This window comes from Vicugna pacos, chromosome 20, assembly GCF_048564905.1.
Source record: "Vicugna pacos chromosome 20, VicPac4, whole genome shotgun sequence".
Lineage (NCBI taxonomy): Eukaryota > Metazoa > Chordata > Mammalia > Artiodactyla > Camelidae > Vicugna > Vicugna pacos.
In genome coordinates, this window is record NC_133006.1 from 15,353,076 (window position 1) to 15,378,809 (window position 25,734).

The 25,734-nt window shown below is 45.4% G+C and overlaps 2 protein-coding genes across 7 annotated transcripts in view; one reads left to right on the plus strand and one right to left on the minus strand.

The window, feature by feature from the left end:
- UBR2 (ubiquitin protein ligase E3 component n-recognin 2) overlaps window positions 1–25,734 on the minus strand; it is a 117,608-nt gene continuing 91,874 nt past the window's right edge. For 3 of the 6 annotated variants that reach the window (XM_031688558.2, XM_006202000.4, XM_006202001.4), the window contains exons 46-47: window positions 25,089–25,190; window positions 21,537–23,769 (exon numbers count right to left, since the gene is read on the minus strand). In XM_031688558.2, the coding sequence (XP_031544418.1) occupies window positions 23,628–23,769; window positions 25,089–25,190 (244 nt within the window). In that variant the 3' untranslated portion in view covers window positions 21,537–23,627. Of the gene's footprint in view, window positions 237–8,428; window positions 8,554–11,152; window positions 11,507–12,431; window positions 14,286–16,101; window positions 16,219–20,517; window positions 20,652–21,536; window positions 23,770–25,088; window positions 25,191–25,734 lie in introns of those variants that run through there. The other 3 variants (XR_012062138.1, XR_012062140.1, XR_012062139.1) reach the window with 3 other exon arrangements.
- PRPH2 (peripherin 2) lies at window positions 3,319–17,378 on the plus strand. The gene is made up of 3 exons (XM_006201999.2): window positions 3,319–4,523; window positions 13,853–14,099; window positions 16,900–17,378. The coding sequence occupies exons 1-3, from the start codon at window positions 3,943–3,945 to the stop codon at window positions 17,110–17,112; spliced, it is 1,041 nt and encodes a 346-aa protein (XP_006202061.1). The 5' UTR covers window positions 3,319–3,942; the 3' UTR covers window positions 17,113–17,378.

A 25,734-nucleotide genomic window follows, 5' to 3' on the forward strand; every position in this document is an offset into this window, starting at 1 on the left:
CATTAAAGTTTTCAAAGTAATGTTGGGATGAAAAAAGCAAGAGCAAAAAATAATTATCCTATGATTCTATTTTTGGCAAGCTCAAAATTATGCAAAACTAAACAATATCTTGTTGAAGCATACATGCATAGCAAATCAAAAAAAGAATAATTACCAAATTCACGTTACCTCTGGGAGCATAGAAGGAGGCACACCCCAGGTTGCTTCACAGTGCTGGTGATATTCCAGTTTTTATGCTGCAGGAGGGAATATGGATATTCATTTGAGCGTTATTCTTTTTTTTAACTTATATTTTAATTAGTCGAAGACTGTGTACAACTGTCTCCTTAAGATGGCTATTTTTCAGATGCTTATACTCACATAAAAATGAACCTGTATGGTTACTATTTTCACTTCTCTCTTCTTCCTGCTTTCGCCTAAATTCAGCTAACAAATACATGTCAAGTGAAATCTAGTAGTATAATCTCACTCTTGCACTCAGTCTGGCACCTGCAGGAGGAGCACGCACTCCTCTGCTGTCCTGGAGATATTTACATTTTGGCTGTAAAACTTGGGGACATTATATCTGTAAGCCAGGTGCAGGTTGAACTTCTGGGTTGGCTGGTTGTCACAGAGGGACACTCAGAGGGATATTTTCTTGCTGTTCAACTTTTCCTGAAATATTCTTTTATAAACAATCCTATGGTCTTGCTTTGTTTGTTCTTATCAAAGTTTTTTGTCAAAGCGGACTTTGGGTTCATTATGGAGTTTTCATTAACGACCCTGTTTGGTCCTCATTCTGAGGAGTAACAAGGATTACTCCTGGAAAGAGGGAGGGCAAAGGTCCATGATAAATGGTTTTTGTTGCTTTGTAGTTCCTTCCTTTATTTATTTAATGAGCAGTATTCTTTATGCTCTTTAGGTATGATGTATTTAATAAGAAGGAAGAAAGAAAGAAAAAGAGTATAGGGTAAAGAGAAGTTATGATGATGACAAAGGAAAAGGATTAAGAATACAAAAGTCAGTTAATTCTTCATAGAGCCTGTGCTCATTCTTCCGTGGGTGGAAGGTCCAGAGAGATGATCTCTTGGGCTCCTTTATTTTAAAACATTGTATAAATTTCTTTATTGTCATTCCATTGTTATAATAACATTAAAGGAAATTCTAAAGAAGAAAAACTAATCACTCTTCATTCAAGTAACCAATTCTATTATTTTTGTAATAGATTTATAGCATCTAGACTCACATCCATTGGTCCAGCAGGGGAGGTAGGCAGCTCTCCCCCTTCCTGCACCAGAGATGCATTAGTCCTTCCTCTGCAGTCTGCTTTCCGTAGCTCGTTCCTCATCATATCCTGCCTTGCTTCCTACTTGGAAGGTTTGGCCAGGGACATTTCTGATGTGTCTGTTCTTTCTCTTTTACCTTTCTAGATAATTGAACATCCTCAGAGGTCTAGCTTGAGAGGCGAAATCTCCCTTTTCCATCCATTGAAGTCATTCTACTTCTGGCCACCATGGGGCGTCCACAGACTTGCCTCGGGCTCAACCCTGCCCCTCCTCATGGTAGACACCTCTGGGTCATCTGAGGAGAAAGAAGTCCTTGACTAATTGGTTTATCCCTGTAGAACTATTTTTAAATGTTTGTTTCTGTTTTCTACATCAAATCTTTCATCTTCTCATTCCCTCTGATTTTCTCATCTGCAGGAGAAAAAAATCACATTGGTTTGTTCTCATACCTCTTCCTCGTGTGGAGAAATACTCATTTGATTTTACTTAGTGATTTGGAGATCTTAAAGAGGAGGTCTCTTATTCAAATCAGGAAGACATCTTTGGTATTTGCTGAACCTGAATTTGAGGACAAATTTGTTTGGTTTATTCTTAAAACTCTTTGCACTTATGCACAGGCTGTTCTGAGAGCTGTATTTGCTGGATCTCTTGGAATGTGCATTTTAAATTCTAGTAGAGATACATTACTCTCCCAAAAGGCTGTAAAAAACTTATAGTCTAAAGAAAACAAGGAATTCAATGAAAAAGTGGGCAAAAGTGCTGGACAGACACTTCACCAAAAAAGATACACAGATGGCACCTAAGCGTATGAACAGGTGCTCCGCATTGTATGCCATTAGGGAAATGCAAATTCAAACAAGTGAGATGCCACTACACACCTATTAAAATGGCTAAAATCCAGAACACTAACACCACCAAATGCTGGCTAGGGTGTGGAGCAACAGGAACTCTCATTCATTGCTAGTGGGAATGCAAAGCAGTGCAGCCACTTTGGAAGATAATTTGGCAGTTTTTTTTTTTTTTTCCCACAAAGCTAAACATAGTCTCTCCAGAGATTCAGCAATTGCACTCCTAGGTATTTACCCAAATGAGATGAAAACTTCTGTCCACACAAAAATCTGCATAGAATTTGGTAGCAGCTTTATTTATAATTGCCAAAGGTTAGAAGCAATCAAGATGCCCTTTAGTATGTGAATTGATAAACACATGGTGATACAGTCATATTAATGGAATATTCTTCAGCGATAAATAGATAGCTATCAAGGCACAAAAAGACATGGAGGAACATTAAGTGCATATTGCTAAGGGAAGAAACCAGCGCAAAAAGGCTACATGCTGTGTGATTCCAACTGTGACATGGAAAAGGCCAAACTGTAGAGACAGTGGCTGCCTGGGATTGGGCAGGGAGGGGAGGAGGAATGAATAGGTGGAACACAGGGATTATTAGAACAGTGAAAATATTCTGTGTGCTACTGTATGCTATGATAATGGTGAAAACATGCCATCAAGCATTTCGCAAAACCCACAGAACTGTGCAATACACAGAGTTAACCCTCATGTGGACTATGGGTGTTAGTTAATAATGTATCAAAACTGATCCATCAATTGTCACAAATGTATCACACAAATGGAAGATGTTAATAATCATATGGAAAACTGGTGGTGGGGGGAAGGAACATATAGGAACTCTACACTTTCTGTCCAATTTTTTTTTGTAAACCTAGAACTGCTTTAAGAAATAAGTCTATTAATTAAAAAAATAATAAATGTACAGACTCATCAGAAATGTACATCTCCATTTCTACTATCTTTGTTTACACAGTTCGGTGAAAGAATTTTGATAGATGTTCAATCTGATAGGTCAAGTTTGATCTTTTATTGTTGTTTTAATCACATTTCCCTGTGTTCTACTCAGATTGACATATTTTGAAGACCCTTGGACTTTCCAAGTTCGCTTATTATAAATCACCTGTTCCTGTCCTTGGCCTCTTTTTCCTGTTGGTTGTTGATCTTTTGATTGTGAAATTGTGGGAATTAAATTTTTTTTTTGCTCATTCATTCTTTTTTCACATGTTGCAAATGTTTTCTCATCATCTGTCATTTGTTTTTCAACTTGGACAATGATGTCTTTTTTTCCCATAGAAAGTTTTAAATTTCAAAAGAGTTTGGGTTGGAAACACGCTTCTAGGGAGACACGTGATCTGAGCCAAACCTCCAGATATAATCGCCCATTCCTCTGGCCTTTTTGCTCCTGATTCTCCATGCTGAACCCAGAGCTCTCTGCCTCAGTGTGTCTGTGGAGGCTCCTCTTGGCCATGTTCTGAAACTGGCACGGCTTTATCTAATGGGATGAACCTGGCTAAAGAGATTAGCAAGATGTCTTGTGGATCCCACTTTTAATCTGCAGCCTTCAGGCTGTCCCTCCTTGGCTGGGAAGGGAGCTGCAGAAACGACACTGAGAACTGGCCCCTTCATGAGCTGTGATTCTGAGGCTTCCACTACTGAGTTAACGGGGGTCCCAGGCTAGGGGCACAACATGGGCAGCCCCCAGAGCAGCTCCCTGCAGCTTGGGCCATCTGCACCCTTCCCAAGGCCCTGAGTCTTCAGCCTCTGGGCTCACTGAGGTCAGGAGTGGGAGCTGTGCTGTGGGAGGCTGCCCGGACTGCACTGTGCAAGCATGGCGCTGCTGAAAATCAAATTTGACCAGAAGAAGCGGGTCAAGTTGGCCCAAGGGCTCTGGCTCATGAACTGGCTCTCCGTGTTGGCTGGTATCATCATCTTTGGCTTAGGGCTGTTCCTGAAGATTGAACTGCGGAAGAGGAGCGATGTGATGGACAATTCTGAGAGCCATTTTGTGCCCAATTCCTTGATAGGGATGGGGGTGCTGTCCTGTGTCTTCAACTCTCTGGCTGGGAAGATCTGCTATGACGCCCTGGACCCTGCCAAGTATGCCAAGTGGAAGCCCTGGCTGAAGTCATACCTGGCTGTCTGTGTCCTCTTCAACATTGCACTCTTCCTGGTGGCCCTCTGCTGCTTCCTACTGCGGGGCTCTCTGGAGAGCACCCTGGCCCATGGGCTCAAGAATGGCATGAAGTTCTACCGGGACACAGACACCCCGGGCAGGTGCTTCATGAAGAAGACCATCGACATGCTGCAGATCGAGTTCAAGTGCTGCGGCAACAATGGCTTTCGGGATTGGTTTGAGATTCAGTGGATCAGCAACCGCTACCTGGATTTTTCCTCCAAAGAAGTCAAAGAGTGAGTGGCCTCTAGTTCTGGGGTCAGAGTGATATGGGGACACGGAGACCCAAGCCTCTAACTCCTGTCCAGTGCCTTTTTCTCCCCATTGGGTGCTCTGGGGGCACAACTTATTACTGCGTATGTGAAGGTGTATTTTGTTGGACCATATGGAATTGTCGATATTCTATCATTTTTGACCTATAAAAACAGCAGTCCCATATGGTTCAACCTAATGTTTGGCTAAGGTTGGAGGAAGCTGCTTGAATGGGGGCCCCGGGAGGGGGAGGGGACCCAGCCAGGATTGTGTGTCTGCTTCATGCAGGAGGGATGGAGGGAATTCGTGGGTCACATATACTGAGACGTTATCTGGCTTCTTGTCTCATTCACTCAGAGTGAATGGATTCAGCCCTACAAGTGTAGATTTCTTGGTTTGTTCCCTCGTTTTTCAACCTTTCAACCCTGAGCATCCATTCTCAAGGTGTCTGTCCTTGGATACAGTGGAAAGAGCAGAGGATGGGGTGGTCGGGGATCTAGACAGTAGTTTTGACTATGTTGTTAATTAGATGGTGACCTTGGACAAGACACTTAACATCCTGGGCCTTTGCTTGCCCAGCTTTAAATGAAGGTACCAGGATACACAGCCTTGGAGGTCATCTCCTAGCTCTGTCTAGAGCCAGGCACAGGACAGGTGGTCAGTAAATGCCTGCTGGTATTTACCACTTAAATCATGACAGTGCAACTCGATAAAGTGTTCCTAAAGTCTTCTTGGCATGTGCAAAAATAAAATCCTGAGGGGGGACGTAGGAAGGTGATGCTGAGAAAGAGAACCTCACCCTTTGTGCTATCCCCTCATGGGCTGACTCCGGCATGCCACTCTTCCAAAAGACCCACTATTGTGGGTCTTGAGTCATTTTCCAGGGAAAGGGCGGCCTGCCCTGAGCCAGCGACTCTCCCCATTCCCTGGCTGAGGCTAGGGGTTCAGTTGTTCATCCAGGTGGTTTATTTGAGTGAGGCTGGTGATCCCAGGGGACGTGCATGCTGGGCGTCGGGCACACTGGCAGGCAGTGGGAGATGGTTGCAGCCCAGACAACACCGGTGAACCCCAGATGGATAGCTTAGTTGCTCCTAGGATGGAAGGGAAGTCAGAATGAAGGTCACTGCTCAGGAGTTTTTTCTCTGTGAGTGGGGATTACTGCTACAAATCCCTTGTCAAGGAGGCTTGTTAGCCTGCCCTTCCTAGGGGACAGGTCCACAGGGACAGTGCAAAGCAGTTGATTTGCATAAGTTGCCTTGGGAAGCTGTGAAGCCAGAGGGACATGCAGAATCCCTGGGGATGTGGAGAGTGAGAGAGAGGGAGATGATGGTAGATAAAGGGGAAAGGGCTTCTCATCTTTTCCTCTGTCTTTTTCCTTGATTGTCTTCTGCAGAGTCAGTCCTTGGTGAGATTTAGGAGAGCTCTCTGTAATCCCCAAATCCCCTTTTCTCCCAGGGCAGAGAAACGTTCCAGGCTGCTCCACTCCCAGTGTTCGGTGTATCTAGATTTTCAGGCAAACGTTAAACTTGATCAAAATTACCTCAATGCCCCATACCAATTTATTGGTGTGAAACTCTCCTGACTCCCTCAACTTGGAAAAAAGTTACTCGGCTATGGAAAAAAATATAGTGACAACATTAAGAGAAACAAAACAGAAAAAGAAATTCAAGTCAAATTCTCACCCACAACTGATCAATGGCCTTACTTTTTCCATATTTCAGTCTAGTCTTGTTAACATTTACATGACGTAGTGTAACCACAGTATAAATACAACTGAGTGCCCCATTTTGATAGTACAACATTTGTGTAATGTTCAAAACACTCATTTCCTCCCAATTTTACTGAGATATTCAGTAATTGACAAGATTGCATAAGTTTAGCATGTACAACCTGTTGATTTGATACACTTATAAATTGCAAAATGACTACCACCATAGCACTCGCTAACACCTGCATCACATCACATAATTAACTTTGTGTGTGTGCTTAGAACTTTTAAGACCTACTCGTTTAGCAGTTTTCAAGTATTGATAATTCTAGAGTCATCATGCTGTACGTTACATTCCCAGAACTTACTTGTAACCGGAATCCCTTTTGACCACCATCCCCCTAACCTGCATCAGTCCCTGGCAACCACCATCCTAGTCTCTGTTTCTAAGCATTTGGCTTTTTTAGATTACAGTATAGGTGAGCTCATAGACTATTTGTCTAAAATGATCATGTTTAATGGTTGCATAAAATTCCATGGAACGGACGGATACCCTTAGGCAGGCATTCATGTTGTTCTCATTACTTCCATTATAGATGGAACTGGAAGGGCCTTGAAGGCTTTGATTCCCTGTCTTGGTCTCTCTCTTACTTACCTTAGGTTCAAATTCCAGCAAGACAAAGCTGGTTTCAAGATGCAACTATCTTTCTTTCTTTCTTTTTTTTTTGAGGGGAGAGGTAATTAGATTTATTTATTTATTTTACTGGAGAAGATGCAACTTTAGAACAGAAATGTTCTTCTCTTTTCCAACCACCCACCCTGTGACGTCATACTCCTCTGCTGCCAAGGGTACAGCCTGATAGGTCACCTTCACAAAGAGAGGATCACATTTCCCACAAACTACTTAATTAATGATCAATTCACCCAAATGACACCCAAAAGCAAAATGAGGCTCCTGGGGCAGGGTCCAGAAAGTTTTGTGGAGCTGGATTTGCCTGGGGGCCAGAGCTAGCACAGCCTTATCTGCGGGTAGAAGGAATGAACAAACAGGAATGGGAGAATGTGGACTGATTCCACCCTCTCCTGCCTCCCCCGCCTCCCCCATCCAGGGACAATAAAATTGTTCTCTGTTCACATTTCAACTGCTTCATTTAAGAGGATTAAGAAATTTACTCGGTAAAGCCAGGTCCCCCATATCCTCCCCTAAAAACATAAATTGTGGTGTTTTTTGTTTTTTTGAGATCCCAGCACTGAAAGTGGTAAGCATTTACCTCCTGGCTTCTCTCAGCAGCAGCCTCAGGGCCTGGAGTCTGAGGCAACACCAGTGAAGAGAAGCAGGAGTGGGGCTTACCAGGAGGGCAGGATTATCTTCCTACAAGATCTCTTAAAAAGGAATTCTGCTCCGACTCTTCCCTTTTTCCCTTTCCCCACTAAATTCTGGGGAGCCAGCAAAGGACTAGGGGGAGTCGTACTCCCCTCCCTGACCCTGAGGACTCTGGGGAGGCGGTCCCAGGACCAGCGAGCTGGTCAGGAGGTGGGAAATCTGGAGAAAATGCACCAGGATCCTGCACTGATGCTGATACTGGGCTTGGGCAGTGTCCAGTGCCCATGACTTCTGATCATTTCTGCAGGTTCTGTCCCTGGAGTTTCTCTTTCCATTTGTTTGATGTGTACCCTGCTGGACTAGACGCATGAAAGTTCAGGTCCTTACCAGTCCTCACCTGAGAGGAGGAGCTGGGTTGTTGCACCCAGGGCTTCCTTGGGCCTCCCAAGTACCCCTTGCGGGTCCCCTAGGAAAAAGCATGGGTGCTTGTGGGCTCAGCAAGCAAGGAGGAATGACTGGGTTTTAGAGATTTCCCAGGGGAATCTTTAAGGTCAACAGCTGGTTCCTGAAGGCGTCTGAGCTGATCAAAGAGCTCAGGTGGGGACAATTCAAGACTTTTACAAGACTTTACAAGCCTTTGGCCCCCTGTCTCAGGCAAGTAGCCTGGTAGCCAGATCCCACCTCAGCCTGTCCCACACAATATTAATGATGCTCAATGAAACTAATATTACTATCATCTAATACCCAGTCTGTGTTCACTATTCTCTGATTATCTCAAGATGTCTTTTACAGTTGGTTTGTTCAAATCAGGATTTGAAACACACTGGTCTCTTAAGTCTCTTACTTTAAACAATTACCTTTTTCATGTCACGTGTGTCTTGGAGGAAGTTGGCCATTTGTCCTGCAGAATTTCCCACATTCTGGGGTTGGACCGTTGCAGCCAAGTGGTGTCATCTAACATGTTGTTGTCTCCAGCATTTCCCTGTAAACCAGCAGTCAGGGCTGAGGTGCGGCTAGATTCAGGTTCAGTTTTGGCAAGAACACCCCCTAAGGTGCTGCTATGAGCACCTTACTGCCTCAACACCAGGAGGAACATGAGGTTTTCAGCCAGTTTACAATTCCTTTAAAGTTTCTCCCTGTTTTCAGGATGAGCTGAGCTTCAGTGTCTTGGGGTGAGAGGCAGAACATGAGGAAGCTCAGAGGCCTTGGCACTGTCAGTATGAAGGAACTGTCGGCCAGGAAGGACTGACCTGGGGCCCTCAGTCTGAGGGAGAAGCTGGCACGAAGCTCTCTCACTTTACTGTCCTTCCCGTGGAACCCACAGGCGATGGCATCTGCTCCTTCTTCCTAAACAACTAACAGAAGTCTGGACCTTGGCTAGGGGATCCCTGAAGGCAGGGCTGTGCCTCCCCTCAGACTGGGGCTCCCTGAGGATGGGGCTGTGTCTCCCCTCTCTCCCCCAAGACTGTGGCTCTCTTAGGACAGGGCTGGGGCCCCACCTTCTTCTGTCCTCCCTCATCACTTGCAGTACTTTATCTCCAGTGACTACTCAAAAAAGAAATCAAATAAATACTAATATCAGTATTTCAACAAAATACTACTACTGCACTTGCTGTATACCAGGTGCTCTATGTGTATTATCCCAATTAATCCCCACCACGCCCCTGTTGTATTATTGTCAGGCCATTATATTGTAATTTCTCAGGTGAGAAAACAGACTCACAGAGGTCAAGTGAATTGCCAGGTTTCTCCATTACCCCAGAGAGAGGTGCACCCTTTAATGAGGTACATTTATTTGGAAGAGACAGAAGGGCTTGTTCAGTCAGAGGAGCACACAGACTGGTATTATGCTTGGTGTGGGGAAGGCCATGATCTGTGTTTTGAGGTTGTTACTAGATGAGATCCCTCTTAGAAATAGTCGGAGACACTCAGCTGGCATTCTGGTTGGGGTGGACTTATTCTCAGTTACAGTCCTGGCTCCCTCCTCTCCCCTCCCCTGCTCATTGCCATACAGCTTTCCTTATTGACTTACTGATTCACCTACTAAATTATGTTGGTTTTTCCAGGAAAACTCTAACATGATGATTTTCCCAAGTCATATGTAACTTGGCTATGGGAGACTGAACTATAACAAAGCCTTATCTTAATCAAGACCCTTACAAGACTTGGTGAGCCCTGAGCAGAGATTTGTAGCCTGGGAAATACTCTGATATAAATAGCCAGCTCACCACCCTAAGGAGCTCTCCTCTGCCTGGCTTTGTCTTAAGAGGGTGAGTGGAGCCTTAATCTGTGGTTGGAACCAGGGCAAGCACTAAGTAAACAAGACAGTGCTTCTGCAGGGGAGGGAGGGGTAGTTCCAGATATGTGGGACCCCAAGAGATCCTAGGCTTGGTGAGGGAGCTGGGGAAACCACAGCATCCACTGAGCCAGGCTCATGTCCCCGTGCTGACCAGGGCCCTGTCCTCAGCGAGCCCCAGTCTGAGGGGAGACACAGCCCTCCTTCAGGGAGTATAAGGCAGACCTGTAGGATTTACCCCAGCTTAGGGACACCTGGAGAGTGCATAGGAGAGATGATGTTGGACAGGGAAGGGCTCTGGGACAGTGAAGAGTGGAGAGAACTCATACTTTCCTAGAAAGTTTAACTAGAAAAGCCAACAGGCAGGAAGAACCGAGAGACTCTGAGGAAACTCTGAGGGGAGGAGGGGGCAACTGCTATGGGCTGGTCCTCCACTTCCCGTGTGGCTTTGGGTGAGGCCCTGCCCCACCCTAGGCCCGACTTCTCCCTGGCAGAACAGTCTGGTGGGTTGTAGGGTGCCCCCTAGGTGTCTCTGAGTGGGGAGGAGCAGCATTCTCCTCAGACCTGTGCCAAATGCATTCCTCCAACTGCCTCTTTTAAACCTCCCCACAGCCGCTAAGGGGGTCTGATTATCCCACCTCACACAGGTCCAGAGAGTGAAGCTCCACGCTTCACAAATGCAGGTTTGGGACTCAAAGGCTAACTCTTTCTGCTCTACCCACTCCTCCCCATGGGGACATTGGGAATGGCCCAGGTGGGACATTGTGCAGGTGGAAACAGGCTCAAGGGACAGCCTGTAGGTGAGGAAGAGGGCCGAATAGTGTTAGGCCTGCTGGGGTTGGTCTTGGGGGCATCTACTCAGTCCTACAGGGGCTGCTGGCCCCTCAGGAGAGGGGCAGGAGCCCCAGGCTGAAGGCCGTCTGCTTCAGTCCTCCACCCAGGACCACCCCACAGGTGCCACACTGGGGGCTGGGCAGGAGAGCTGCTCCCACAGAGTTCACGGTGTAGCTGAACGTCAGCAGCTGCCACTTCCATTACTGGACAGATGTCTCACAGCCCTGCCCTCGCAGACACGGCCGCTGCCCTGACGGAAGGCACTCACTGCTTCTTTTCCACAGTTGGCAGGGCCGGCGCCATTCATGCACAAGTGATGGCCCCCAGCAGTGTCAGGTGGCCTGTCTCACATGCTGCTCCCCGAGGGCACACACAGCTCACGTCAGTGAGGGCTCTTGCTCGGCATCCTGCCCAGCCCAGGCCCAGGAGTCCACATTTTTTGCCCACTTACTATGTACCAGGTCCTCTTCTAAGCCTTTTCACCTGGTTCTCTTCATACGATCCTCACCTCAACTCCATTTTCCAGATGAGGGAGCTGAGGCCCAATGAGGTTAAGGTACTTGTCCCGAGGGATGAACCAGGAGTTAACAGGTGGTCCAGCTGCCATCACGGTCCTGGGCCACCTACGCACCCAAGGCCATCCATTCTCTGGGCTGTGGGTCCTGTCCATGAAGCAGGTCAGGGACTGCAGGGTGTGTGGAAATTCAATTGTCATAATGCAGGTGAGGATTATTCTGGAACCAAGTAGGCCACATTGTGCAGAGCCTTCCTCAGGTCCTAATCATACAGAGCAGCAGAGAGTTCACTGAAAAGGAACCACAAGTGGATCTTAAACATATCAAAAGATACTCAACTTCACTTATAATGAGAAAAATGGAAATTAGAACCACCCTGAGATACTATTTTTCATCTATTATTCTGGCAAAAACCAAAAATCTGTATGGGTGTGGCTGTGTGGCTGCTGGGAGTGTGACTGTACAACCCCCAGGGGAGAGGTAGGGCAGGGCTCAGGTGCAATCACAGATGGATCCTCTGATACAGGGATGCCTCTTCTAGGAATCTGCCCTCTAGATATATTCCCAGTGTGCAAAATGACCCATATCCATGTTTGTTTTAACAGGAGACTGGGAAACCCCCAACTATGTTCCATAGCTTGTAATAACCTATAATGAAAAAGAATAAACATCCATCAGTAGGGAACTGGATAATACCCCATGGGCCATCTGCGGTTACCATTTAAACCTGGAGAACACTCCCCATCATAGATATGAAAGAACTCTAAGATACTGCTAAGGGAAAAAAGAACGGTTCAAGACAGAATGTGTATAAGGTTACCATTTGGGTTAAAATAAAAAGAGAGAGAAGGGGACAGGGTAATAGCTTAGTCGTAGAGCACCTGCTTAGCATGAATGAGGTCCTGGGTTCAATCCCCAGTACCTCCATTAAAAGTATATATATACACACAAAAAAGGGAAACCTATGAAGAATAAGAACTTTGCAGAATCTGAGTTTGCTTGTCCATGCTTGTCCACCCAGGCCTCCCTAGAAGGACAGACAGAGCTGGCCACAGTGAGGGCACCCAGAGGCTAAGGGACAATAATGAGTGGTAGACTTTCTTTGTATTGAGATTTTATTTAGAAGCTACACACAGACATCTTTTTTTTTAAGAGCACAATTATCATTCCAATGAACACTGTTGAAAATAATTTCTAAACAGTTACATGCTCCTTATTCTTGTGCTGTAGAAGTCTGCTGCTATTATGTAATGCATCGTTCACATGCAACACACACACAAAAAACCAAAAAACACCTTTTTCACTCCAGATAACATGCACACAACCAAGGGTGCAAATCTTCAGTGTGTAGTTCCATGAATTTTGACATAAAGTCACCTGGGTAAGCAAGCTCAGATCAGGGAGGACATACCCAGCTTGCCTGATGGGGAAGGGGCGGCCTTTCACTGTAAAGATGGCTGCCCTTTTTGAATTCTGAACCTGCAGGAATGTATGGTGTGCTCTAACCAATATATGCATAAATAGAGAAATGTAAAATTGTGCAAGCTGCATCCTTCAGGTGAGTAAGGAGCTCCCATCCAGCTGGGGGCAGAGCTCAATGTGGATGGTAAGCCAGCCGTGGGCAAAGACTCCTGCATAGACCCAGGCCTTCTGGAAACATCTGTTGAGCAGAATTGATCCAGCCAGAGGGGTCCTTGGTCCCCAGTGATGTGTAAGAGGGAAATGAGGTTGGAGAGGAGGCTGGGGGCTAAATCTGCTGGTCACGAATGCTAGGCAGAGCCTTATTCCACAGTCACTACCTGTCCTGTTGCTCTTCCTACCAGCCTGGTACAGCTCCAAGAAATCATTGCATGCCAGAGACTGACAGCACAAAGAGTGGTTGGATGATTTTTTTTAAGTAAATCTTTATTTTGGGCTTTATAAAAAGCAATGCAGTACCCTGCAGACTGGTGTTAAATGTCTACAGTGCAAAATCCACGTGACACACATAAAAGTTGCCAGGAGTACAGTGCTCTTGTTGATTTTGTATTCAGTCAGGTTAAACAATGGACAATAAAAGAATGAGCATGTTCCTCATGTGCATGATTCATTCCTGTCTAAATGCCCCAACCTGTGATTTCTTTACTTTTCCTACTGCTAGTTATCCAAGATCATGAGGAAACACTGAATCTCTAAAGGCCATCCTCTGGCAGAGCAGTACAGTAAACAGCATTTTGGATCTAAGTTTTAACCAAAGGTTGCTCAGAGGGTTCCAGGGGGTAAATGCTGGGCAATTTCAGGATCAGCAGGTCCACAGAATTCTTGAAATGTCATTATAAACTTATTTTGTTGAATCTCCATTGCTAAGCAAGGGCCAGAATATGTGTGTTTCCCATTTACTTGCTTCTTGGTTTACCATCTATCTCAACCATCTAAACATAAGCTCCAGGAGGGCTGGGGCATCAGCTCTCCAGGGTCACTGCTCCATCTTCAGCACCTTGCACAGTGGCTGGTGCATCCTCGGTGCACAGCAAATAATTCTTCAGGGAGCAAATGAATGAATGAATGAATGAGTGAATATTCTAGCTTTTCAGAGTGAGGGGTGGGCGGAGCTGGCACCCCAGAAGCTGGTCTCAAGCCATCTGTTTCTCCTCCAGTCGTGTCAAGAGCAATGTGGATGGGCGGTACCTGCTGGATGGAGTCCCCTTCAGCTGCTGCAACCCCAACTCGCCGCGGCCCTGCATCCAGTACCAGCTCACCAACAACTCGGCGCACTACAGCTACGACCACCAGACGGAGGAGCTCAACCTGTGGGTGCGCGGCTGCCGGGCCGCCCTGCTTAGCTACTATAGCAACCTCATGAACTCCATGGGCGCCGTGGTGCTCCTTGTCTGGCTCTTCGAGGTAGGTCCCGGGCCAGTGCAGGGCAGGGTGAGAGGGACCTGCCCCACTGGGGTTTGATGGGGTGAAGCTGGGCCTGGAACACGTCTCCCTCCTCGGAACCAGCCCTCTGTCCACCATGGGTCAGGCAGGCCCAGGCTTGAACACCAGCACTTCCACTTTTTTTGTTTGTTTGTTTCTGTCTTATCACTTAAAAAAGAGAATTTATTGAGTTGAAATTCATAGCAGATACAATTGACTATTTTAAAGTGAACAATTTGGTGGCATTTAGCACATTCACAATGTTGTGGGACCACTACCTCCATCTTGTTCCAAAACACTTCCATCACCCCCTCATGAAAACCTCATACCCATTAAGCAGTCAGTCCCCCTCCACACCTCCCCCTAAGTCCCTGGCAATCACCAATCTGTGTTCTGTCCTTGTGGATTTATCTATTCTGGACATTTCATATAAATGGAATCATATAATATGTGACCTTTTACATCTGGTTTCTTTCACTTTGCATGTTTTAGAGGTTCATCCTGTGTCTCTACTTCTTTAGTCTGAGGTCTTAGAAAGTTATTTAACCTCTCTGTTATACAGGGCTGACAGCATTTAGCTTTGGGACTGTTGGGAGGCAACAGGAGATAACAGGCACACTGAGGTGTTCAGTAAGTGATTTGAGAGTCTCCTGAGATTCTTGTAGCAATTTACCTGTTATTCTAATTATTTATAGGCTCATATTCTCTCATCTGTAAAGATTAATTCCTGTCTGTAGCTACAGGGCTTGAAATGCAGCAAGGCCTCATTTATTCATTCGTTGAAGAGATACTTCTCAAACAGTACTGGGCGCTGTCCTGGGTGCTGAACAAGAACCTGAGTTAGTGAGTGGTAAACCATGGTGGCACATAGGGTGACTCATGGGCCCCTGCTTTGAGCTGACAGCAGAAAACCCAAACTCCAAAATCCAAACGTACAGAAACATTAGGTGAGGAAACTTCACCCACCAGAGAGGATTCACTGAAAAGTTCCTTTAAGTAAGTCAATCCTTAGTACTACGGAAAGCCATGTGCTCTCAGCTGAGACACACCACTTCTAACTCACCACATCACACCAGAGGAGCTGTACTGCCTGTGTGTGTGGGGGTGGTGGTGGTGGAGGGAGGACTTCTTTTAATACTGAGGCAAACACAAGCAAGCATATTCATGATGATTTATTGGTCATGGACTCCTTGAGGTAGAGTCTTGGGAATGAGTGGGTAGAATGAGAAGGTAAAAAGGTCATGTCCCTTGAAAACCCATGAAAAGAAGACTGAAAGAATAGCAGAATTATTGAGAAAATGGGGCTCAATTGGCTGCCTCTCAGTTTACCCACCTTGCCAGGAATCTAATGATTGCTTAAGATGAGGAACTGCTTGTTCACTAGAAACAGGGAGTTTGAATGCTCCTGACTTTCACCCGAGGCCTTTAGTGGGCAACCTCTGTAAGAGTACAAGGGTGGCTGAGGTGATCATAGGATTCTGCCCTGAGCCATGCCCTCCTGGGTTTCATAATTCAGTTAGGAGATGACATCTTACTCATAAACCAAAGGGAGTGCCAATATCAAATGCAAAATTCATAGTGCAACAGGGGCCTCCTTGAGAAAAGCAGGAACAAATCAGAGTGGGCACATGCACACCAAGAGGACTGCCTGGAGGAGGTGAGTTTTCCACTTTAAAAATATTTTATTACTATTATCATCTATTATAGTAATTATAAAATGCTCCCAGAGCATTTATTCAACAGGATGTTTACTGAGTCCCTGCCACCACTGGATGCTGATCTACGGGCTGGGATAGTGGGTGAACAAGATGCATTAGGGGCTATCTCTGCCCTCAGATGGCAGACATTCTCCATCAGCAGGCCTAGTCCTCTCACAGAATTTGTTGTATCATCAAAGGAGGAGTGTAAGACAGCAAACCAGGAATTTGTGTAGAATCAAGTGGCTAACACAATACATGATGAGAAAAGTGAAAACAATACTTACCACACTGACTAATAACCAATTACAGCTGACACTCCTGTGCATCCTTGCTGTGTACCAGGTACATATAGTGAAGCATCACAGCATATGCATGAAGCAGGCAGTACTTCATCTGAAAATCTGCAAACCAGAGGAGTAAACTGAGGTTTCCTGGACACATGACTGGCTAAGTGCCAGGGCTGGGGTTTGAACTCAGACATCTTGGCACCAGAGTCTGCCCTAGTGACTGCCAGTAAACAGATCCAAACAAATCACCCACTTATTCTCAGAGTAATAAAAATAATAGGAGAGGGAAATCACATTAGTATATTGTTTGCAGAAAAGGAGGTGACTTTTTAATTCTGTCTAACAAAGTTATTGAGCACCCAATATGTGCCAAGCAACATGCTAGGAATGAAGTGAGGGTGGGGTAGGCACAGGGAGGAGCCCAGAATTAATGCCCCTGGGATGGGACAGACCTGAGGGGAAGGAGGGGGGCACCCGTTGGGCATTGTAGCTGAAGTGACAGGTGAACGTGGAGGGGAGCAATGTTCTAGGCAGAGAAAATAGCAGGGATCCAAAGAAGCCCAGGGTGGCTGGAAAGGGAGGAGACTGGGGCCCAAAATGCGGCTGCAGCTGAGGCAGGTATCTGGAGTGCCCAGGCCTGGCTGGGGTGGGCAGCCCTTTGCCAACCTAGACCCACCAGAGCCTTGTTCTAAGAGCCCCAGGGATGAGCGGGGTGGTGGCCCCCATGGTTTCCTAATAGCTCCCACCCCAGCTACTTCTCCCAGACCTCCTCTAAGTCTCCTCTCCCCATATCAGGTGACCATCACCATTGGGCTGCGCTACCTGCACACGGCACTGGAAGGCGTGTCCAACCCCGAGGACCCTGAGTGCGTGAGTGAGGGCTGGCTTCTGGAGAAGAGTGTGCCAGAGACCTGGAAGGCCTTTCTGGAGAGCGTAAAAAAGCTGGGCAAGGGTAACCAGGTGGAAGCTGAGGGAGCAGAAGCAGGCCAGTCCCCAGAGGCTGGCTGACAGCCCCGGGACCCCCTCCCCTTCTGAACACTGAGAAGTAGTGGACTCCAGGAAATGCGGACTCCCCCCTCGTCCAATCTCAGTCTCCCAAAGAGGCCAACATCTCACAGAGACTCTTCTGGATCGTGGGATTTAAAATTTGAGGTCCCTAAAAACTTTTGTTGAATGATTTGACTCAAAATGTGAGAGAATGAGCCCCCACTCAGGCCCGCCACCCTAGGACACACCCCCATGGTGGACTCAGGGGGGCCTCTCAGTGGATGACTGTTCATGGCACAAGAATTCCGTCCTACCCTGAGGCTACTGGCCACACCTGAGGGCTGCTCCCCTTTGACAAGTTGGCCATTATGAGCTCCAAGTTGCTTCATTCTATATCCAAAGTGTCACTTGGTGTACAAAACACAGGATTCTGGAAAATGTCCTGGTCATGCTGTCATTTTCTTTTTAAACGCCAAGACTGACAGGTCAGCCATTTATTTGTTTAGTCACAGAAGGTGTGGGATAGTTACGCTTTTCTGAGAGTAATGGTCTCTTCAAAGCACTGAGGGCTCAAAAGAGGAATTCTCAAATCATGGGGAAAGGGAACTTAGAAACAGACTGTTTCCCCCAGCAAGAACACAGCTAACGGCCTGCTTTTATGTCACATTCACAAGTCCTCAGTCACCTAGCCAGGAGTGAGCCACGTGCTGAGGAAGTTGGCTGTTCCAGCATGTCCCACCCCTTAAGTGCCAGTGACCTCCTTTGGCTTGTCTGTGGAAACACTGGGCTAGATGGCTGCCTTTCCGTGGAAGAGAAGCAACAATCAGACAAGAGTCTACCTTCTAGAGACCAGGCCTCACCTCTGGGTGGGCCCAGGGACACCCACCCAGGTGCTGTGACAGACCCCACGGACAACACTGACTGTCTACAGTGGAGGGCAGAGTCCTCTGGGAGCTTCATCCTGTTTCTTTCCCCAGATACCCATCCTGCAAAGTGACATTTCTGGAATGCCTCCACATTAAAGAAGATTCTTTGAGACAGCTCATCTTCCCATGTTAGTAACTGTGAGAAAAGTTTTCACTTCCCTCTGAAAAAATAGAGAGAAAGGAAGCTTCTAAAGGAAGGAGAGAATGGTTTCACTGCTGTCCTAAGAGTCTTCAATGTGAAGAAAGTAAGACTTCCGGTGCTGCCTAGGGTATGTTCTGGGGCTCTAATTCTCACAGGCTTGAGACCAGATCAAAGATGTTTGGACACTGTCAGATTTTGGTCCCAGGTTTAATTCAATTAGACTTGTGAGCATGGAGACCAAGGAGTGATTCACACAGAAAATGCTGAGGGAATCGGCCCCTCCGACGAGGGTCAGGGAGCTTTCTCCCCATCAGGAGCGCCGAGAACCATTGTGAAAATGCTGCTCTAGGCTCACAGGTGTAAAGATGCTGTTGACAGCTGTACAATAGACATTAAAAGTTATATTGTATGAAAATCACTTTTGTTAAATGCCTGTCTTAAACATATGTTCTAAATGTGTGTATCACAGGACCCCCAGTTCTAGCCAGTATTTGTTAACAAAACAAAACCTGACACAGAAAGAAAGCAGTCTTTCAGGCCAGCTGTTTCAAGTGTGCCTATTACCTCTCCCTCTTGCTCTTCTCTGTAAGAACAGGAGCTATTTGGTTACCTAAATAATCTCAACATTTGCTAGAGTCTGGACCAGAGCTTAGTATTTTATATGTGGCATTTTAACATAGTGATTTAAGCAAAAATTCCAAACCATATTTTTCTGTGATCACAAAACATACTTCCCCAAATGGGGAAGTGTGAGTCTCTATGGGGCCAGGTTAGAGGGCAGATGTAAGCAAACTCAGAATCTGAGGGCTGTAAGGAGGATCCAGGGTGAAACCTGGACCCTACAATAAACATCACCCATTGGTTCAGAGCAGTGTGTTGGGAGCCTGGAGCTGAAGTACTGAATTAAGCACATACAGATTATGACCTGCTGAATGAAGGGGCACAAGCCACCCACATGGAGTTGGCAGGTAGCTCCCTCAGCATCCCAGGCCCCGCTTTGGGGAAGTGAAAACCCCAGGGTTATTTTGACTAAAGGCACAGTTTCAATGCACTCATACAAAGGGAGCAAATTCACAAGGTCTATTACTTAGAGATCCCAGAACAGAAAGGCTGTGCATGTGCAACAAGCCAGGGCAAAGCAGTCCTCTGTCCCAGGTCACGAGAGCAGGAGACAGAGAGCAGGGTAGCAAGCATCCATTACTTAAGAGGTGGTTGGGGTGGGGGTCACTAACTTTTCACTAGCTCCACTCTGAGTGGTTATTTAAAAAGGTGCCCTGGGAAAAGCAGAGCAGGAACCCAGGGCGGGACTCCTAAGCCCAGGTCCTTATCCAAGAGTCCTGATCAGGGTTGTCACACTGGAAAATGCTCAGGCAGCAACTCACAATAGCTATTTTCTCATCACACAAGACTTAGGGTGAGCTGCATCCTAACAGTCTGCTCAGAGAACCAGGTGTTGACAGAGAAAACCGGCCCATCTCGTTTGGTCATCTACAAGTGCTCACCAAGACTTTGGCCAGGTTCTTCCTTGTGTCTAATCTCAGTCTTTCCTGGGGCCAGTGTAATTCATTTCTCCCAAGGAACTCAGCCAGCTTTTCAAGCCCTGCCAACTTAGCTGGGGGAGGGGGGCGGTGAGAGGTAAAGACAGTGCCTTAGGTCTTCTATTTTTTAAAGCAGTTACTCCATAGCGAGAGTGTAGTAATAGCTACTTATTCTGAACATTTAGAAAGATAAGTGTCCTAGAATCTGTGGCCTCATCTCAGGAAACCATAGCCTCCCAACATTTTCAAGCCCAGGACTGAGCCACCAGCCAATAAACCCTGAGTAACCTCAATTCGGGTTAATAAGATTAGGCGCTTGCTCTGCAGTCCCCTGCCCCTCTTCGTCCGGGCACCTGTAATGCTAGGCCAGCAGGTTTGCAGCTTAGCCAGAGGCAGGGGGAACCACAACAATTAGGGCCTCTGACCTGCTACTAGATAAAAAAAAATTGCCCCTGATGAGTTTGGCCAGCTAGCAGCACCATGTGTTAAGGACTAAATGTCGGGGAGTAACAGAGAAGTCCAGGGGGAGAAGGGATGCTTTCCTGGTCCTCAGAGAAGATGAGATTGGCTGGAAGAAAGGAAGGAAGCATCAGTTCTTAACTCGTGATGGCATTGTATCGTATCCTCCAAATCAGAGGAAGCACATAAGCAGCAATGTGAAAGAGAATGTTACACGAGAATGGTGTAGAGTGATTTAAGATATAAGGGACAACTAGCTATTTACCTGAGGGGAGTGAAAACAGGTCCACACAAAAACCTGTACAGGAATGTTTGTTGTAGGTTTATTCATAACTACCAAAAATGCCAAAATGTCCTTTACCTGGTGACTGCATAAACATCTGCACGATGAAATATGACTCTGCAACCAAAAGGAACACGGACAGCCCTCGAATGCATCAGTCTTCTTAGTGAGAGACGCCAGACTCAAAACGCTACATATATATTTATGACATTCTGGAAAAGGCAAGACAAAGGGACAAAAAAAGATTAGTGGTCTTCAGGGGTTAGGATGTGGGGACAAGGTGCCCACCAAGGGGCACAAGGGAACTTCTTGGGGTGATGGAACTGTTCTACTCAAGTGTAGTGTCTGTTAAAACAACTGCACGCATTTGTCAAAATGCATAAAACCACCCACTAGAAAGGATGACTTTTACTATTTGGAAAATCAGCCTCAATAAACCTGACTTAAAAAAAAAAAAAAGAGTAGAGACAAAGCAAGGAATGTGTCAGAGGGGCTTAATGAGTCCTGGAACTGACATCAGGACGAGGGAAGGGAGTAAGGTGGTAGCAGCATGAATGACTGGGAGTCAGAGCAAGCACAATGTAACCTTGCTTTTTGTTTGATGCTTTCAAGAGGATTTTGAAAAGCACAGCAGAACTTCTGTAGAGAATGTCTCTCTTGCAATTAGAGGATGTAGCTTCCTTCCTACATGTGTCACCCTTAAGCAGAAAGTGTCTGGGGAGTGGGTAAGAATGAGGACCTGAAGATCATCAGGTAAGGAGAAGCAAGAATTTAAACTTGAAAAGAGGAGCTGTAGCTGGGAGAGACTTTGAGCACCCTGTTTTCCCAGTGATTTGAGGTCCACATGGTTCAGAAAGGTCATAAGCTGTCATAGTCAATGAATATGAAACTTAATCAGCTGAGATGATGATCAAGCTTTCTTTGGAAGGTCAAGATGGTTTGGCTAACGGCCATGGTTGACACTAATAATATAAGCATCTTAAATTTCAAGCTAATACAGTTGTCCCATTTTCTTTGGGGTAAGGTGACATGGGGAACATTTCTATGGTATTTAACTGTGTGAAACAAACAGAAAGAAAATGTAAGCAGACACAAAGTAATGTCAACACCTGAAGCATTTATTTGGATATCTTTAAACTTTTTACATATGATACATTCCAAATTTTACAAGTTGTCCACAGATATTAAAGTTATAGCCAACTTATTAAACAGATATGATTTTCCCTGATATGGAAAGCATTATATAAACATTTCTACAATAAACATAATACATGCGGAACAAATCATAAGACTAAGATGATTCTTTAGGTAGGGAAGACAATTAGCTTAATGATACACACACCAGAAAATAAAAGGGTGCATGTGTTGCTATTTCTTGTAAATTCATCTTCTCTCAGACTCTCCGACATTCTCAGAGAATGGAATTCAGGGCCACCCTCTGCTAACAACAGGCTTCTATGAAGTCAGTCTTCAAAGCTGAAGTAATGTTATGATTTGCTGAAGATGCTTATAATCCATCTATAGAGGGAGAAAACTGGTCTTATCATTCTAAATTTAAGCTTGGTGAACATCTGGAGAAAAGCCAAGAGGCTGGACTTAAAAGCTGAGGGAATAGGGATGTGACAGAGGCCAAAATAAACTAAAATCATGATGCCAGCCACACCCCTGGATCTTATGAATGGAAGATAGGCCAGAAAAAGCAGGTGAGCTCTGCGTTCTACTGTGGGTTTTCTTCCTGTTGGGTGAGAAGCGCCTCCTCTCAGTTGAGTGAGTCAGTCCCAGGCAAGAAAGATGAAGGTCATCCTTTCAGAGAAGGGGGTTCTTCACACACCACCCTGGAGAGGAAGCAGGGAGTGTGGCTTCGGCATCCCCACTTACTTTAGCTGAAAGTCTGGATTTCTGAGCTTCCTCCTGGGTGTACTGTGTGGAGCATGCAAAGCTGAGCAGGACGGAACTTTCAGAGGCAGTTCAAAGAAAACTGAGTGAAAGTGTTACTTGCATTGGCTAAAAAAAAATCCAAGAGCCTCTTATTATTCATTTGTCCCTCACCTCAGAGACGCTCTGGATTTATACCACCACCAAATCTGCCATCACTTTCCTTGTACCCAAGCTCTCAGCACCTGTGTATCACATGAGAGTAGGGTATAGTATGTCATGGTTATAAACTATTTTACTAAGCGGCTATCATTCTAGGAAGGCACCTCTTAGTAAGAACAATAATGTTTAAAAATAATAAAAAGCCTGGGCGCACAGGCTACCCCAGGAATATCCTAAGTGAGCCAGCAGGTAAACAGCAATTCATCTACTTCAGGAAATGCTAGAAGGGGTCGGGGTGAGGGAACTTTAAAACACTGAGTTCTCTCTTTTTTTTTTTTTTGCTAGTGTTCGATTTTAGATGCATACACTCTCTCAACATAGTCTTAGAAATAAGAGAATATATCGTCTGAAAAATTAGGATACTCTTGAGTTTTCAAAAAGCCCTTTAAAGTGAGTTGTTTTTTTCCCCTCAAAGCCCAAAGTCTTGTCCAGAAAAAAAAAAAAAAGGGGAAAAACAACCCAACCTTCTACAGCCCTGAAAATCACCCAGCATACAAAGATATCACCTCTTCCCCTTCTTCCCACAGGCTCTTCTGGCACCAGCGCCCCACAACCCCTTCACAGCCAGTGGAGACAAGGGAATGCCACTTTCAAAATCCACTGCTTTCTTAGAGGTAGGGTCCTGTCAGCTGCAGGGACAAGAACCCAGTCCCAATGTGGAGAGTCACTGAGAGGGACCAGGAAGGTATGACCCCAAAAGACCAGAGACTTTGTTTCCTGCCACTGTTGAATCAGCTTCAGGCCTGGAATTCCATGTGCTCAGTAATATGACACGGCTCAGACTACTGGGAACAGTCAAATGCAGTCAGATGCCCACAAAGAGGCTGTGTCCAGAGCAGGAAAAGAAGGTCCTTGCTGGATTCTAAAACTCAAGAAGTTACATTTGAGGGACATAGCAAACGATGCAAGAAAGTCTGCTGACAAAAGATGATTTTCATCAGTTCCTGGAGCCAGAAACTAAAAATAAAACCGGGAGAAAGGCTTAAATAAAGAATTTATTTTCAAATTCAGTAGAACCTATTTCCTATTTTCTTTCTTGAAAAGCCAACTGGGTTACAAAAATCCAAGTTATGTTTTTGGTAGTGAAGTAATTATAAATGCTGCCAGTCAATGCCAACGAGTGTCTGATTTGCTTCCTGGGCATGTCCAATTTCCTCTGTGATACTGTGCTGGTGCCAGAGCTTCTGGATCTTCTTAAACCGCTCTCTACACAAATGTAAAGGATTTCCTCGTCTAGAAAGAAGACACATGTCACTCAGGATGCATTTGGTTTATTCATCTATTATACTCCAACCTTTCCTGATTTAGGAAAAGTTACAAGTTATTGGTTTTAGATCCTCTGCAAAATTTCTCTTTGGCAGGCGTCTTTGACTATTAATATGTTAGCTTTCAAGGTTTGCTAGCAGCAGCTGAAAGGGAATTAAGTGCTGAAAAGAAGAGGAAAATTAATACAAGCTACCCTTAGACTGGCGTGAGAGAATGGGAGCTGGGGTTGAGCTGGAGGATCTAGGTTGATATGCTAAAACTACCCATTCATTGTCCATTTTGGTTGGCAAAATGTAAAACAGGGAGGGGGCAAGGGAGAGGATGGAAGAATTACAGGGGTAAAAAATGTTTTTCCAAGTAGTGTCTTTCAGCCACAAAGTCTAAGCAAATCAGTCAAAGTGAATAATTTCGGGGTCTAATTTAACCAAAGTACAGGTATTGATGAGCTCACATGTCTGGGGCCTTGGCTCTCGGCTCAGGGCACCAGGCCTCTCACCCTCTGGCCAGGGCTCCTCCTCCTAAGAGCCCACTCTTCTCAGAGTAAAGGGAAGAACCATCAACAGGGGCACATGCCCATAACCTTGTAGTCAAGAGCCTGGGGAGCCCATGTACTTATCTTGCCTTGGTTTCTGGGCCTTCAACTTCCATTCTCCAAGGCTGGGGAGTTATATCTAGGTTAAGACTTTCATCCACTTTGGGCAAAAAGAAATAGTCTGAAAGTTCTTAAATAGTGCTTGAGGGAACTACTGTTAGCATTCTGCTTTTTATGTGATAGAATCTACCAGAAAAGAAGCGATTAAGCCTCAATTACTGTTGTATTGCTCTGCTCTATATGTTCTAAATTTTTGTCCCCCAGATTCTTATAAGCACATCTCCTATCAATTAAGATTTGCTCTTTTACATCCCTCGAAGAACACCAGGTCTCCCACGCAAAGCTGCACAAGTTACAAGGCACTATCCCTGCAGTGCTCTGTTGCTGTGGATGCCACAGGGCAATTCAAACAGTTTTCTGGAGTGAGAAATGGAAAAAAGTGCACTCTGTCCCATTCTTCCCCCTTATCTATTCTGACAGCCCTAATGACATTCTAAGGGCTGGGAATGGGAATGCCAAACCAGACAGCCAGGGTGGCCTCCTTGGAAGAGTTCAGACAACAGCCACCAGTGCTAACCTCCTGGGTAAGATTAGCGGGCAGGCCTCAGGGCCACAAGGCTCATCCTGTTCACCTTGTGCTGAAGGCTCTAGAGGCCCAGAGTCAGCCAGCCCAGACCCCCAGGACGGGCCTTACCTGAGTCCCTGGTCAGTCTCCCCATAGTCATCAAGATAAGGAGGAGAATAAAAACAGCCTTTGGTTTTGCCAGCTAAAAATAGCACTTGACATTCCCGTACTCTGTAGAGAGACCGTTTATACATGAGTAAACAAGGTTTGGATTCAGTTCCAAATGGTCATATAAAAAATAAACAAAACCATTAGGAGTATGGCATTAACAGATACAAACTACTATACATAAAATAGACAAGCAACAAGGATTTACTGTATAGCACAGTGAATTATACCCAGTAATTTCTAATAACCTATGATGAAACATAATCTGCAAAAAAACAAAACAAAAAACTCCCTGAATCACTATAACGTATACCTGAAACTAACGCAGTATTGTAAATCAACTATACTTCAATAAATAAATATAAACAAAACCAGAAGAGAAGCAACAGCTTTTATAGCAGAGACACCTGAAAAAGCATCAACACATCTGCCTAAGTGTTAAACATAACTAAAAGGATTGTATTGTAATCAGTAATGACTGTACTATAAGTCAATATGGGGAGGGGGAAGGATATTTAGGATTAGGATTTGATGGCTCATATAACAGTGGCATTTAAAAAATTAAGTGTGAGAAAGAAAGTTAACTTCTAAACATAAAATAGTTACT

Coding starts and splice junctions, on each gene's coding strand:
- PRPH2 (XM_006201999.2), top strand. CDS start 3,943: ATGGCGCTGCTGAAAATCAAATTTGACCAGAAGAAGCGGGTCAAGTTG. Junction 4,524..13,852: donor TCCTCCAAAGAAGTCAAAGA/GTGAGTGGCCTC, acceptor TTTCTCCTCCAG/TCGTGTCAAGAGCAATGTGG. Junction 14,100..16,899: donor TCCTTGTCTGGCTCTTCGAG/GTAGGTCCCGGG, acceptor TCCCCATATCAG/GTGACCATCACCATTGGGCT.